Source organism: Euwallacea fornicatus, chromosome 24 (genome assembly GCF_040115645.1).
Source record: "Euwallacea fornicatus isolate EFF26 chromosome 24, ASM4011564v1, whole genome shotgun sequence".
NCBI classification, from domain to species: domain Eukaryota; kingdom Metazoa; phylum Arthropoda; class Insecta; order Coleoptera; family Curculionidae; genus Euwallacea; species Euwallacea fornicatus.
The window spans coordinates 2,587,646-2,603,635 of NC_089564.1; the positions used below are offsets into that span (position 1 = coordinate 2,587,646).

Below are 15,990 nucleotides of genomic sequence, written 5' to 3' on the forward strand. Positions count from 1 at the left end.
AATTGCAGAAGAAAATAAAAAGTGTTCTAGAGAGATATCATAATTACAATTACATAAATTAGTTTTTGTGGTAGTAATCTGTTTACGGACACTGTGCAACTAAAAAACCGCACTTGCAGCAGACCTCATAAAAAGCACTAAAAAGCTTTTGCAATCATCCTTCAAAATTGAATGAAGCGTTAATGCATTCTCTTTATTCTGAACACTTCGTCAGTACTTGTCTAAATCTGGCTAAGTTTAAAAACAATTTTAAAATTCTAAAGGATATAAGGACAAAACACCGCTGGTTCATGTGCAGCTACAATATCTTATCTAAAGACCAACAAATGCAAGGTGCAATCATAAATAATTGAACCATAATGCTTCACTAACCTTCTCCAGTGGGTATACACGAAAATAATTGTAAATCTGAGAATGTTAAAATCACTTTACGGGGATTTTATCAATCAAACCCGCAAACTTAACCGATTGTTAGCTTTGTTCTTGCTATACTGACACTGGAGACCAACTTTTCCAGAAATAATCAATACCATGGCGCCCATCGCAGGGATACAACATTACCTACAACTATAGCTAATTGCATGACGTCAAAAATAGATTGATGGTAAGATAGTAAAAAAGTGAACAATAGATGCAACAACGACAAAAATTTTAGTAATAAATTGGTCTATACAGGGTGCCCATTTAACATCCCCTGGCACTTCAAATGAATTTATTGGTAATTTTCATAAAAAAAAATTCATGAAACAAATTGTTATGGGGATGTCTATGAGTCTCATGAGGGTAAATTTTAAAATTTGTGAAAATTATACCGGGTGGTCCAGAAAGGCGAGGCGAAACACAGGAACATTTTTTAAATGGGACCACCTGCATTTTTTTCACGTGAAAAAATTCTTTCTGGATCCTGCGTTAGTTCATTTAGAGAAAAATACATACGGAGTGTTCACAGTAATAGCAACTTCAGTTTTCTTGATTTTTTTAAATAATATGGTGTGTTTTTATGACGCAAAACGAGAGGAAATTAAATTTTCTTCCGTTTAATAGTGTTTTTTACGTTTTCCGCTTCTCCGAGTCGCTACAACCCAGGATAAGAGAAATCCAGGACCTAACACAGGATCCGGGAAGAATTCTATCCACGTGAAAAAAATTCAGGCGGTCTCATTTGAAAAATGTCACTTTATGACGCCTCGTTTTTTTGGGACACCCTGTACAACGTTCACAAATTTAAAGTTTACCTTCATTGGCTTCATACGCTTCCCCCTCATTGATTTTTTTTAATGAAATCGCCAATAACCTCATAGGAACCCGAGAGACTGTTAAATGGACACCCTGTATGTAGTAGCCTATTCATAATTATTATTTACAACGCATCTAGGTCATTGAGCGATTAATTAATAACGATATGAAAAAGAATAATTAGGATTGCAAAATTGGATAGAAATTAAGTAAAAAATAGATTAAGAATTAACTATTGCTATTAGTCCAGAACACTGAAAAATATTGAAACCTCAACCCCCTGGACAGGATAGGGCAGAATAAATTTCCCCACACACAAAAACATACAACTTGCAAAGATCTTTTCTGACCTGATATATTTCCCAATACAGCATTGGCAAATCCAATAAAAGAGTTATTCTTTCTAGTCCAGCAACTTGTCCGACTCCAATTTCGGACTTTTAAGTTTAGAAAATAAACTTCCCTACATGCATGAATAAGTCTACGGTAACCTGTGACTCAGGTGACCTATTTAAGTGAACTTTTCTCCGAATGTCCGGTTAGGTATGTGGTATGTGAATAAGTCACTCAAAGCAAATAAATTTATACGTTTTTGCTTGTGATGGCTACTGGGCTGCGGGAAGTAACTCTGTGTTTTGCGGGACAGCCAAAAACTGTTATTTGCGACAGTTTCGGAAGTCACTGAAAGAAAATGAAACGCAGGACTTACTTTCTCGGATGTCTATTTAACGTCGGTTGAACAGTTTACAGTAAAGAAAAGTAGTCACCAAATGTGTCAAGTTTTCAACCCTAGAAACATATCTAAAACTTCCCCCTTTTCAAAGACAAAATGGACAAGCCGAAACGCCAAAAAGTTAGAAATTACAACAGTTTTAAATTTGTGATTTTCAATCTTTACGTAGAAGTAAGCACGACAAATATGTAGTAAGAAATAAGATTAGAAAGTGACATTTTCTAGCAAATCAACTTCGCGCTTATTCCACTGATAATATTAAAGCATCACGAAACAAACGAATAATTAAAGAAATTAAATAAATAAAAAACAAATTGGTTGTTGAATGTGCGTTAAAATCGTTAATTAATGCATAAAAGTGCAAAAAAAATGCATAAACTTACGCATTTTTGAATGAAAGGACTGAAAAATCACTTTCCGCTAGGGCGTAAGGGCGGTTGCTTCTTTTAAGTTACGCGCCTGCAAAAGATGATTTTATAGTCTCACTGTCCAAAAATTGCTGAGACTTCGACTCATATTTGAAAGACTAAATGGAATTTTGAAATAAATCTTCAGTGTATTTACATTATTTCTGCATAAAATGGATTTTCTATTGATTTGGTCTAGGGTTTGTGCCTAAAATGTCTAAAATAACCTAAATATATGTAAAGACCCGGATACAACAAAGGCAATAGGAAAATTAAGCGAATGTGTTAAGCAAATATGTCTACTTACACGTACATACGTACATCCAGTTTTATACTGTGAAACTCGAAAACGGTTAGAGAACGCACAGAGTATCACGACACACTCATTGTGAATAAAGTTATAAAAAAAGGTGGATAAAATAAATAATTGTGCAGAAAAGCATAGAAATCAGCGCTAATATCAGATATTAATATTATTGTATTGGCTAGATAGACCAAACTTCTATCAGAGCATACGTTAATAGTTAGAGAATAATTAATTGTTATCACAACCTATTATCCTCATTTAAATATTAATGCTAGGTAAATCGCTTTAGCCGTATGTAAACCTAATCCTCTTATATAATTATGTTTATCACATATGAACTAAAATTAAATGTAGTTGGCCCAAAAAAACCTTTGATTAATTGTACTATCTACATCAAACACTAACCTGAACTGGCCTAATTATTATCGCTTGGTAAGCTCAGGCTCAGGTCCTGCCTTTGTCGACTAAAGTCCTCCATAACATTTATTCGGATTACGCTGGTTACAACTGAGAAAATTAATTTAATGCCATGGTGAATAAAAAGTTGAACTAGATCTGGAACACACCAAATACACTCCCGAGCATAAAATTAGGACAATCTCGTAATTTGCATTTAATTTAATAGCTCAGAGTTAATTCAAATTTTTTTCACTTGTAATATAATTTACTATGCGGTAATTTTACCGTAATAGATGGAATGACGGGGAGTTTTTGTTCTTGCTCTAAAATGTATTAAAAATCATGAAATGAAAATACCTCCATTTATCCCGAATAAGAAAGTTTTTAGGCGTGTTTTTATCTCAACCCATACAAGCTCTATCAGATACAAATTCCGACTTCGAGCAGGCCAGACAAATTGCCTGATTTGAACCTCGTCAAAAGGAACGCGGTAACCATGCGAGCAGTGTGCAGGCGAAGCCGTGTATCATCATCGTGCATAAAGGTTCTCTCCAAGAATAACCGTGAACGGTACGTGGTCTTCTAAAAGCTCTGTCAGGCATCTGTAGGCATTTAGAATCCCATTTTGGATGAAGACCGGTTCGGTACGACCTTCAAAAGAAGTTTCTCCCCATGCCATAACTGAACCTCCACCAAATTGAAGCGATACACTCTTGGGCATGTTTCTCGCCTGATCGTCGTGCTGGTCGGTATTCTCACTCATTTGTCTGAGTTCGTGACACAAAATGAGATTCATTGAAAAACAATACATGATTCCAATTCTCTACTGTACAAGCCAAGCGTTCTTGTGCAAAAATCAACCTCGCAATCCGATGTTCAGAAGAAGGCAGAATCCCTGTAACTCTAATTCGAGAGGAGAATCCAGCAGCCTCAAGTCGCCCCCTTACAGTTCACTCGATTTCGTTTTCATTTCTCACTTCTTGCAGATAAGTTCGAAGGAAAATTGCCGTAGCTGTCCATTTCCTCAAAGTAAGAGAAACGAAAAAGCGGTCATCTCTAGCTGTTGTAGCTCTTCCTCGGATCTTCCAATGAGCAGCTCGCTGTGTTCATATCGTTGAAGCTCTTATTGGGCACTAGATGGACGTACTCTACAGTTCCTAGCAGTTTAACGCTATTCACGATCATCTTCTATAGCTGCCACAATTTACTCCACAATGGCTTGATTTATGGGCATTTTAACGAAAGGATAAAATGAGAATGATCCTGACACCAGATTTTGCGATATATAGATAAAGACACAAAACAAAAAATGCTGATAATGCATTTCAGGAATTTCGATACGAGATCGCCTTTGTTGTTGACCGCTCATGAAAACATGTGATTATTGTTTAAGATCGTTTTGGATTTCGAAGAAAAACCGACCTAAACTGGCAAAGTGCCCGCCTGAATTTGTTTGTACGAACTTTGGGAAATTTTCCAAATGACCCTAATTTTATGTTCGGTAGTATAGAATCTGAATCAAAAGAAATTAGCGAAAACGTTTAAGAACGTGGAGTTACTTCTGAACATTGCAATAAATCATATTTTGCCCGTACACCATTACACTAAGTATCTCCAAGTTTAAGGTGCGTTTACACGGGTAATTACATCGCGGGGTACGTCCCGTGGGAACAGGATATTCGTGAAAGAAGAATCGGAACGAAAGGCGGTAACATCGTGAATCCGGGTATCAAACGTGTTAGATGTTTTTTGTCTGACACGGATGTGGAGCGGTAATCAACATGAATGGGTTACGCATGAGTGACTTAAAACTTCAGAATTTTTCGATCATTATAGAAATGAATCTTCGTTGTGGAACCCAAATTTGAGAGATATAAAAAACAGGAAACTCGTATTTTGACAGCCAGTAGAACTGCAGAAGCATTAAATTTGCCAAATTTCACAACTGCTCATGTAAGTAATAAGTTTAAAAATTTGCAAAGTTGGTACGCCAATGAGCTAAAAAAAAATAAGTAGAAATGGAAAAAGCGGTGGTTCTACTGAAGATATATATAAGGTGTTTCTTAATGGATGGTAAAAAGTGAAATGGGCGAATCATGAGCTTATTTTAGGATAAAAACTTCATATAAAGGCATATCCAAAATTGTCTCCATTTTGATTTACAGGGTGTTGTAGTTTAATTTTTTTTGTCGATTTTCATTTCTCAGGTATTTATAAACATAGTTAACCTAAAATTAATAGTAACAATGATTTTAGCACTACAAACAAACTGAAATAACAATTATTTAAAATACTCTACAGGGCGTTACTTGTTTTGTAGTCGCTCTCAATATTTTACATCAAAACTTTTTTTGTGACTTTTTAAATTTTATTCATTGACTTCATTTAGTCCCCTATACTTTTTATTACCTTTTTGCCTCTTCAGTTTTTCTGTTAGTAACAACAGTTTAAGAGATATTTGCAGAAATACCCAACATGTTCGCCCCGATTGACTTAAGGGTATGATGAAACGTTAGATTAGAATGGAAGCAATTTAGGACATGCCTTCATATGAAGTTTTATCTTGAAACAAACTCATGGTGCACCCATTTTATTTTTTACCAATCATTAAGTAACACCCAGTATATGCCGAAAGTTGTGTTGTGTTCGGATATGCGAGGCTAGTTCTCAAACCGATCCGGATATTGTTTTTGCAGTTCTTTGGCAAGAAACTTCGGATATGTCTCGTTCTTCATTCTACTTTCTCACCCACCATCTGCACTGTCCGCTGTTTTTTTTTTCTATGTTTTCAACGGCACCATGGTGTGACAAAAGATAAAGATAATGATGCACTAATTTCTAATACGCTCCAAGAGAAAGCCATATTCGCGACTGGCCAAATTCACGACTCTTATAAAAGATTTATGATTGTTGGATTATATTCTTACTTCACGAATGGTAATTTCATACTTTCGTGCCCCACGAAAGCGTGGTTCACTACCCGTGTAAACGCCCCTTGATTTTGATGCATTTTTATATCCGTTCGGGTTGATGGTAGCGGTAGGATGTAAGCAGAATGCACCGCGCGATCTGTGGATTACAAGTGGAGTTACGCATTTTAATGTTTATAGTCCGGGCAATTTAAACCGCCAATCAACTGCTTTAGTCGAGGAATATTTCAGTATTGATCAAGTGAAATTGTTAAAGCATATTAGATGGAAAGCGTCCACTTTCCAATGTATGTATTTTTCCCGGCGCTTATGTTGTAATTATTCTTGAATAGAACCTTAATGGATTCACTTTAGGTAAACGATAATTTAACGGCAGCTAATGAGTTTGGTCTGTGAAACTACCATAAATATTACACTTCGATGTAACTTTACATCTAGATTATTTTTATTCGAAAGTTTTTGAAGTATGCAGACTTCTAAGGTCCTCCAGCGCTCGCTCGAATGTTATGTATATGAGCAAATATAAAATAGGCTCTACAAAACGCTCGACTTTCAGAAGTTACCTTAAAATTTCTCATGTCTCCTCTATTCAGGCCTTCAATGTCCAGGACATTTATGAAATTTGACCCAATTTCTCTCATTTCCAATCAAACTAATCCCACTCTATCAGATAATAATTAACAAACTTCCCTATAAATCCCGACGAACTCTCACCGCTAGTCGATCTAACGCCTTGCCCGATATACCTCATCAAGGGACATTTAATTAGCACCCTAAACCAGGAATTGCTAAAATAATAAAGGGCCCATCCCCTAGAAATAATAGGGTTTGTGCGGTTATTCCATCAGTGCAAACAGATTTATAATACTTGGATTCAGTTACGTGTAAACACGGAGCCATATCATTAAAACTGTTTTTGTTTGGCCATGGATCGTGGATTGTCTAAGGGACATTTTCCGACACTTGTTTTAGAAGAAAACAGTCATAAATTTCACTTTTTTTTATGTGAATATGCGAACGTTTCGGATTCACACATGAAGTGCATCTTAAGAGTGATAATTGAGATATCAGTTCGTAAAAAACTTTCCATCGAAAAATGTAAATGATAATTATTGTAAATTTATTATCAGCTATTGTAATCTGTTGCTTGCACGGAAACTTTCATAAATATACCGACAAACTTCCAAGGAATGTAAAACTCATAAAACCAAATATTTAGATCGAATAAAGTTAGATCCGAAATCGCTTCGTTTCGAAGATTTAAATTTCTTTTCTTTAAATTGTTTTTTTTAAATATTTAAAATATGGTTTGGGTTAAGGACATGAAGCTAGGACGGGATAAGTGTGTATGTTCTGAAGTAGGCAGAGTATTTTCACTGACACCAGCGGCATCCGTGCGGTCATTCAATGGGATGTTGTAATGACGCAAATACTACGCCACTGACTTCTTTTAAATACGAATGTATTATTTCAATATTCGGTCAATTCTTGATGAAAATTGTGTCTTAAGATTTCGTCGCACGAATAGTTGGTTTCAATACAAAAATGATTTCTCATTCGTGTGCCTACCAAAAAACCGATATAGGTCTTTAAGAGCGATTTTTTTCAGACTCTTTATGAGAAACTAATTTAATTTGCTTTAAGACAGCTAAAGGACATGAAGACAAACATGCGTGGAATATCAACGCAAAATAATACTCCTCTTCCAAAGTGTACATGTAGAAACCTCAATACATCACAATGCTGCACGACTCTGTGTCTTGGGAACGAAGCAATTTCAGACCTGATTTTACTCGTTCTAAATATTTGTTTTTATGAGCTTATATCTTCTGAAATTTTGTCCATATGTTTACGAAACAACCTGTACATATTAACAACTTTTAACGAGTTTTAAAGGACAATTTTCATTATTCAAATCCAATCATTGCACCATTTTATCAATAAATTTTAAACTATTTAGGACACATAATTCTCTTTACTAAATGACTTCAAGTCATTTATGAAAGAATGCATTACCGTTGAATATAACTCATGGGCTATTTTATGCAAAAGGCAAAGCTGTGCTTACGATAAATTTGATTTAGTGTTTGGTAAAATACTCAGAAAGGTAATTTTCTTATTCCAGGGCGACGAAAGTATGAAGCAGGGGGAGTTACGTCGCGCTTTGATGGTCGCCACTTTGCTTTGCCTGTTTCTTTTCATCTACTTATATTGGCAACAATCCTCTAAGCCACTCAACACCCTTGTTCTTACTTATAAGCACGTCTACAGTTCAAATAGGTAAGTACCATTTAAAGTTAAAAAATTCCCGTTTGAAGTCGGTAAAAAATTGCCAGCATTAAGTATACATGTAGTATTAAGGTTTTTATGCATGACTGGCCAATTTCAATACGTATCTCATAGCGTGTAATTTTTTGTAATTAATTTTTGAAAATTTTTCTAAAAAGTCTCTGAAGATCCCAAAATTTTCCCTAGAAATCCTGGATAGCGTGGATCGCGGTTTATATTTTGCAATTTTTTAAGAAGTCCCAGAAAGTTTTTTAAATTATGAAAAGCTCATGAAGAACGGACTTTTTAAAAGACATGAAATCAATCAACTTATTGCAGTTCCCTAAATCGTCACGAAGCCTAGTAAATTCTGGCAAATTTTCGAATATTTTAAAGAGCATTGTTGGGTATATGGGTTGTAGAAAAGAAAAGTTTTATAATTTACTATTATATTCGTATATTATATCTTAAGACCACTCGGAAAGCAAGCCTAGGCAAGACTAAAAGAACATAATATCGTGTTCCTTGTCCCTGAGAGTAACCCTTATCACCTAATAGATATACAGTGAAATCTCCCATAAGCGGACACCGGTGGTCGTCTTCTATTTGTCCGCTTATAGGAGGTGTCCGCTTATTAGAAAATGAAAATATTTATTAGAATATCTTATGGGAAAGAGTTGGTCCCCAGAAAACTGTCCGGTTATTAGAGAGGTCCGCTTATCGGAGGTGTCCGTCAAGGGAGATTTTACTGTATATAAGAAAAGGCACCCTAAAGCCATCAATACCATACTTAAGTTTCACATATGGTATGTGTTATTCTTCAGAAATGCATATGCAATAAAGAAAGAAGAAACAACGATATGCCATTAATAGTTTAGGGTCGACACTTAGGGTTTGGGTGTCCATAATTCAACAAGCATTTACAAAATTATCACATTTCTTCAAAAAACTTCTGAGTAATAAAGTTTAAATAAAAAAATTTAGGAAATTTATTTAAAAAAATTTTAGTTTTACGAAATCACAATTTACAGATATTTTTTGCAGATTTGAGGAAAATTAGATGAGCTTTTACAAGACATGTTTGTTTAGATTAATAGCGAAGGACCTCTGTGATTATCGAATATTTCGAGATCCTCATGAAGTTCTTCCTAATCAATATCCTATTTGAATATTATTAGGAATGTTAAGACGGTCGTCAAATTTGTGCGAAATCCTCAAAAAGGCATACACAATGAGGCGAAGACATGATATTTCGACAATTTCTGCTCACAGTAAATTTTAAAATTTCGGAAGTCAAAAAGGGGATTAAAAATATGCAGCAGTTTTTTGAAATTCCGAAACACACAATGTTTTTCTATGTTATCAGAAATTCTGCGACTCACCTAGATAATTCTTCGATGTGGAGGAACTCTTGGAAACTCATCAGAGGACAATTATTTAATAATTATTTTTTCCAATTTCTAAAATTTAGAACAATATCTGGCCTATATTTAAATATTTAGAAACTTTAAAAGCAAGTAGAACATTGTCAAGATCTTATACGAAAAATGAACTCTGACACGAAGTAGTTCGTAATTTTTCTACGATGAGTCGTATTGTGATAGCCTTTCTCATGAGGTCGTTATGACGTGCTGGAGAGACTGAACTGAACTGACTTTCATGTAGATAAGCCATATATCAAAGACTCATCTTCAAAAAATTTATTATATGTAATTATCAACCATCAGAGACTGAAAACAGTGGTGTTATTACGATGTTAGGAAAACACACAACTTTTACTATAAATTTATAACTGCCACATACACTAAATTTAGCAATCACTATCATTGCCGTATTATATTTTCCTGTTTTAAGCAATATTCAAAAATTTTCAAATATACGGGGTGTTCCACAAATCCATATCGAAAATGGTATTTTAAGATTATTCAGGTTAATACATTGAAATTTGGTTAAAAAATTTGAAAATTGACAAAATATGTCTCGTTTAGGCGCTATTAACTGTATAAGTTTTTGCAAAAAACATGCTTGGATGGGTTTCAATGAAACCCATTGTGGCATTGGTAGTACAGGCATTAGTTTCCTGTAATATTAATGTCTATTAGCAATGTGCGAGTGGTAAGTGCTCAGCCATTTTCGTATAAAAATGACCAGGACTTTTTACTGAGTAGCTACATGGTATTGATTTTTTTCCTACTGATACATTAGTCCTTTCTCGAACCTTTTTCAATTTTTCGGAAATTTCTTGTGCCGTTAACATTTCACATCAATTTGCCATGCCTTCAATAATTATCGATACTAGTCGATGTGAATACTGATGTTACTTATGGAAAATATAAAAATTTATCAACATTTTTTAAGGTTCTTCTTTGATCAATAATGGCGTTCTCTAATGAAGAAATGACCGATATGATTAAAATTATGGAATTTTCCCATATGGGTATATGGATCTCCAACAAGGATCTAACCACTGACGCTAATGTTCAGAAAACGTGCAGCATAAACCGTAACAGAACATGTCAGAATAACTTCAGAGAAACTCATAATTTTAGCCTCATCGGTAATTTCTTCATTAGAGAACGCCATTGTTGATCAAAACAGAAACTTAGAACACTTTTTATAAATTTTTATGACATTTTCCATATGTGATATCAGCGTTCACATGGGGAGGTATCGGAAATGACCGAAGTGATGAAAAATTGAAGTTCCGTATTTGAATAGAAAATACTTTTTTCGGCGTGAAATGTTAACCATACGAGAAATTCCAAGAGACAGAAAAATTTGAGAAAAGCTAATGTATCACGAAAAAAAAATCTATACGTTACAGTTAGCCAGTGGAAAGTTCTGGTCATTTTTATACGAAGATGTCTAAGAAATTATCACTTGCACATTACGAATCGACATGAAGATAATCCCTGTGCTAACGACTAAATTCGCAATGGGTTTCATTGAAATCCATTGAAGCATTCTCCAGATACAGTAAAAAACATTTTTTTTAAGAACATTGATCATCAATAGCGTCTAAACGAGACATTTTTCAAATAATTTTGGAACCAAACCTTAATGTACTGGCTGAAATAATCTGATGATACCATTTTTGACATTCATTTTTGGGACACTCTGTAGACCAACCCAATTTACTTAAAACGAAACACTTGTGATAACACAAAATATCTCTTTTTGAATTTTACTCACCGTTTCTGTTCTATGCCATATTGGCATTCGGCTTAAACACGTAAGGCCATAAAGGCCATCTTATCCCAAAAGAGCATTTCTTCGCCTTCCTTGTGGTATTAAATAAAAATTTGTCTTTACATATTCCATGTAGTTCTAATATTGATATGTATTTAGGAAAATATCCATACAACTTTAAATCCAGTTGCGGATTATATGCATGTAATTCATACTATCTAATGCGTGTAATTAATCATAGCTTTCAAATCTATTTTGAAAGGCTTGAAACCCTAATAAGACGACTAAAACTCATTCTACTGAAATTCTGTTAAATGAAGAGAGTTAATTAGTGAATTCTTACACTGTATACTTTGAAGGCGAAGTAGAAACATGGGCTTTTCAAAAGGAAATTTTCGAGAACCCGTTTACACATCGCAGAACTAGAAATGCGGATATGTAAGGATAAAGGCGTAGTTGAATAACTATTTGATATAATCGATAAATAACTCGTGTCCCTGATCGGTCTAATATATGTATAATAAATACTTTTGGCCGGTTTTCCTATTCTAAATATTATGGAATTTGGTGACATTTTTCAACGAAGTTACCACTATTTTGCAAATCAATATCATGTTCCCTTACAGGGAACCTTATCCAAAAACCCTATTTGCAGTGCAAATCTGGAACAGCCGTAGTAAATGAACTGAAGTCAATAAATGGTTAAGAGTTTTTAATTGAGTTGGTGCATTTTTTTTAATCTATCCCGTTTCGAGATAATGGGAATGTGAAGTTTTCAACTTGACACCCTGTGTATTGGTGTCTGACGTCATCTGAACCTCATGAATTCATAAAATAATTTGGCGCTCGTCGACTTATGGCCATAGCGCACATTTTGACCCTTCGCATTTTCGGAGTCGCGTACGCTTGCAAAATAGTCTGATGTTCGTCGGCTTATAAGCGCACAACACACACTGGAACTTAGTGTTAATTAAATCTCATCCATGCACACTATTTGCACCACTTGCACATAACTGCATTAATAGACCACACATGTACAATAATAAAACATTACTACATTCTGCTTGAGCTTGACGGTACATTATTAAACTTGTTCACAAACATTTCGTAGCAACTTTTGTGGCACTAGAATTGTCCTCCCCACCAAGGATACCGTCCACTGTAGTACTGGTACACCTACGTTTGGTGGGCGGCCGGCTTTACGAGAGGCTTATTGCTTTTGTGTGAGAACCGTTTTCTCAGTGTAACTGCCGTGTCCGTTTTATATACAGGGTCAACCAATGAAAACTCGACCCTTTCTTAATATTAAAACACGAAGACTTCAATGGAGGATGACGAATTTTTATATAAAATCCAACTCCCAAACTTCACCTTTATGCGCGTCACAGCGAACCCTCTTAAAAATTTTAAAGGTCATGTGACACCTCTAATTCACGGTATTTGAAAAGTACATTCAATGGTGCGATGCGATTAAAAAGCTGTCGATTAGTTAAAAAAAAAACAGATATAAATGTTGTGTAAAATACAATACAAACTCAGTTAACCCTTGTAATACCTGATAAAAAAATTTTCACAGAGTACTTGCTGTGTGTGTACTTGGTGCACCCCCAATTTTTGTTAACAAATGTAATAAAATAGTGCAAAAAATTAAGGAAATTACCTTCAATATATTATAAGATATTTTGGAACGTTACGTGTTAGAAATTTAACATTGAACTCAAAAGGCTTTAAATAATTAATTGCACTGTTTGCGGATGATTGAAGTGCTTCGATGTTCTTTCCAAACAAAGTTCTTACACTTGTGGCACTTAACATTGACTTGGACGTCAATACTTCGTGGGCACAAGTAACATCTCGATCTCTTATTTAGTCGATTGGTCCAAGGAGAATTTTCCAGTCCCTCCTGCGAGATGTCTTTGCTGGTTTCTTCCACGTGGACAAATTGTGAGCTACGCTCCACTAATTGGCAGACTTGTCTTGTTTCGATTGTCAGGATGGTTTAGTCGCCTCTAGACTATAAGTGCAGTCAAATATCCAGTCCATTACCATCTTGACTACCATTTTATGAATACACCACATTTCGATCATCGAGAATGACGCCACCTTTTTGATCTTCGAGTCGTACCACACATTTGATGCCTCTACACTCAATCAACATTTGATCTTTCCATTCTCAGATCTCATTTCTCTCTCATCTAACAGAAACTGGGACTCCACGTTCGATAAAAGGAATATGAGGAAATTTTATGAAAAAAAAATTGAAATAAAAAGAAAAAAACTGAATATAACAACCAACATGACTAACTACGTACCGATGATGTTTTGATAATTGAATTCGTAAGCTTCGACGCATATTCGACACAAGTTAGGCATACTAGAGCTACCAATTGGGGTACCGCAGGAACTCCAATCTCATTTTTTAAAAACAAAAATTCGTAATAAATTCTTTGTTATGTTGTAAAAAACTATATTCTGCGCCAAGGAATACTGGCTGAAGAATAGCATTCCTGCTGTCAGTTGAGAAAATAATTTATTTTAACAAATTTCCATGAGAAAAACTAGAGCGAAGGGCCGTCAGTGGCCCCTTCCGGTATTCGGGGGATTGAACAGTATGTGAACAAGGAAAAAACTTGTTTTTTAGCTGGAAATTGATTGGTTTTCGATTTTGTACTTGGAAATGGTCGTTAGTTAAGAAAATAAAAAACGAAAGATAAACATTTTTTATTTAAGAAATATAAAAGATTAAATAAATAAAAATGACCAAAGATTGTAAGTACAATATGGAAAAAAAATCAATTTTCTATCAAAGAAACAAGTTTTTTCATTGTTTACGTACTGTTCGATTAAGTTTGTATTGCATTTTTCATGCAATTTATGGCTTTTTTTCGCAAAAATTTAAGAATGAACTTTGAATTGCATTACACCATCGAAGGTAGTTTTGAAAGACCTTACATTTGAGATATCACATGACCCCTCGCGCCATTTAAAATTTTTGAGACGATCACTGTGACGCACATAATGGTGAAGTTTGAAGCTTGAATTTTATGTAAAAAATCGTCTTTTTCGAAAACTGTGTTCAGACCAGGACTTCTTGAGCTCCTGCCTAACAGTAGTGAGTGCCTCACTAGGCACCCACAGAGAAATCCAAATGCGATGGCGGGGTTCTGTACTTGAGCCGACGGACCAGACGGACTATCGCCGTGACATAATGGAGATTCACAGGTTCGAGAAGGTACTAAAAACGCTGCTACACTATGTTTAATCAAGGCTAGTTATTATACAAGGATCGATTAATGACTAGATTAATGACTATACTCGATTAATGGCTACATTAATGACTATAATCGCCGTATCAGATTTCGATTTGCAACGAGACGCGTCAGAAATTGTTGAAGTTCAATTCCATCTTTGATGTCGGAAGAGTTGAGAGGTTGTTGTTGACGCAAAGAGATGGAAGACATTTTTGCCGGCCGCTTCGAGAGGGGTGGTGTTCTTCCCCTGAACTGCAGGTCCACGTTCTAAGTTTTTTCCCACGAATTCGTGGGAAAGTCACCACCTTAATGCTTTCGAACCATTCCCCTATCACTGCCACCCTCTAGCTCTTGAGCCACTTGCGCGGATCGATAAGAAATATTTCATCTTGATGTACTGCAGCCCTTTATATGTTTCACGACTCGCAATTCATAAATCAGGAGGGAAGTAAACCAGATGTTTGGTACCTAACGCGGTATTCACGATTCGGCACTTCACGGTAGGTTGAGGTGTGAGTTCTGTTTTCTTTCCATTTTTATTTATTGCCCAGATGTTGGGGCATTACATGAGAGCGAGAACTTTATGTTGGGCATTTTTCCAGCAAGCTGTTTTGACTTATTTTGAGAATTTTCCTAAAAGCCCTTATTTTTCGAGATTAAAGGTCGAGTTTTCAGTGTGATGCTCTATAGGTGAGTCAATTGGACAATTGTCGTTTTCTCGTTCTTGTCATGTTTGGTGACTTTCTAACATCTAGACCAACGAATCTTGGGGGCAGTGTTCCCCATGATCTAAAAATTCCCTGCTCAACCACATTAAACTTCTAGGAAATTCTGTCCCACAGTCTTTGCATGCACCATAACTGTTAGGGACTCTAAGTTATTGGTTTTTTGTTTTCTATTTATTTTTTATTGTTGTTAATGTTAGGTTTATTGTATACTGTCATTTACTCCCTTAAGTTACGCCTATGTACTGCGATACTTATTCGGAGAATACCATCTGGGTGCCAGACCACATGGCCCATCAGGCCAAAGCTAAGGATACGCTTTGGTTGGGGAATGTGCTACTAGTCGAAGAAGCTTTCTCTATAGGGACTATTGCTTTGATGGTCAATTTGTTGGACCCGCAATATTCCCAGAAAAGCGATTAGTATAGATATTCCCCAGATGGCCACGAGTTATGGGATTCGTTGTAGCCATAGCTTATAATGGTTCTTGGTGGTGGTGCGCCCCTGGTTGGAATTCTTCGGGGTTAGTACTTAAGGGATAATCG

The 15,990-nt window shown here is 35.5% G+C and overlaps 2 protein-coding genes across 13 annotated transcripts in view; one reads left to right on the forward strand and one right to left on the reverse strand.

Moving 5' to 3' along the window:
- Nucleotides 1–15,990, forward strand: part of fdl (fused lobes) — a 113,049-nt gene that overhangs the window by 74,390 nt on the left and 22,669 nt on the right. For all 8 annotated transcript variants that reach the window (XM_066296144.1, XM_066296147.1, XM_066296141.1 and 5 more), the window contains one exon: nucleotides 8,138–8,292. In XM_066296144.1, the coding sequence (XP_066152241.1) occupies nucleotides 8,150–8,292 (143 nt within the window). In that variant the 5' untranslated portion in view covers nucleotides 8,138–8,149. The remainder of the gene's footprint in view (nucleotides 1–8,137; nucleotides 8,293–15,990) is intronic.
- s-cup (stanley-cup) overlaps nucleotides 1–15,990 on the reverse strand; it is a 66,377-nt gene that overhangs the window by 23,388 nt on the left and 26,999 nt on the right. For 2 of the 5 annotated variants that reach the window (XM_066296213.1, XM_066296210.1), the window contains exon 1: nucleotides 373–712. The exons of 2 other annotated variants lie outside the window; for them this stretch is intronic. The gene's annotated coding sequence lies outside the window, so the exon portion shown is untranslated. Of the gene's footprint in view, nucleotides 1–372; nucleotides 713–3,088; nucleotides 3,345–15,990 lie in introns of those variants that run through there. One more of the 5 variants, XM_066296212.1, reaches the window with a different exon arrangement.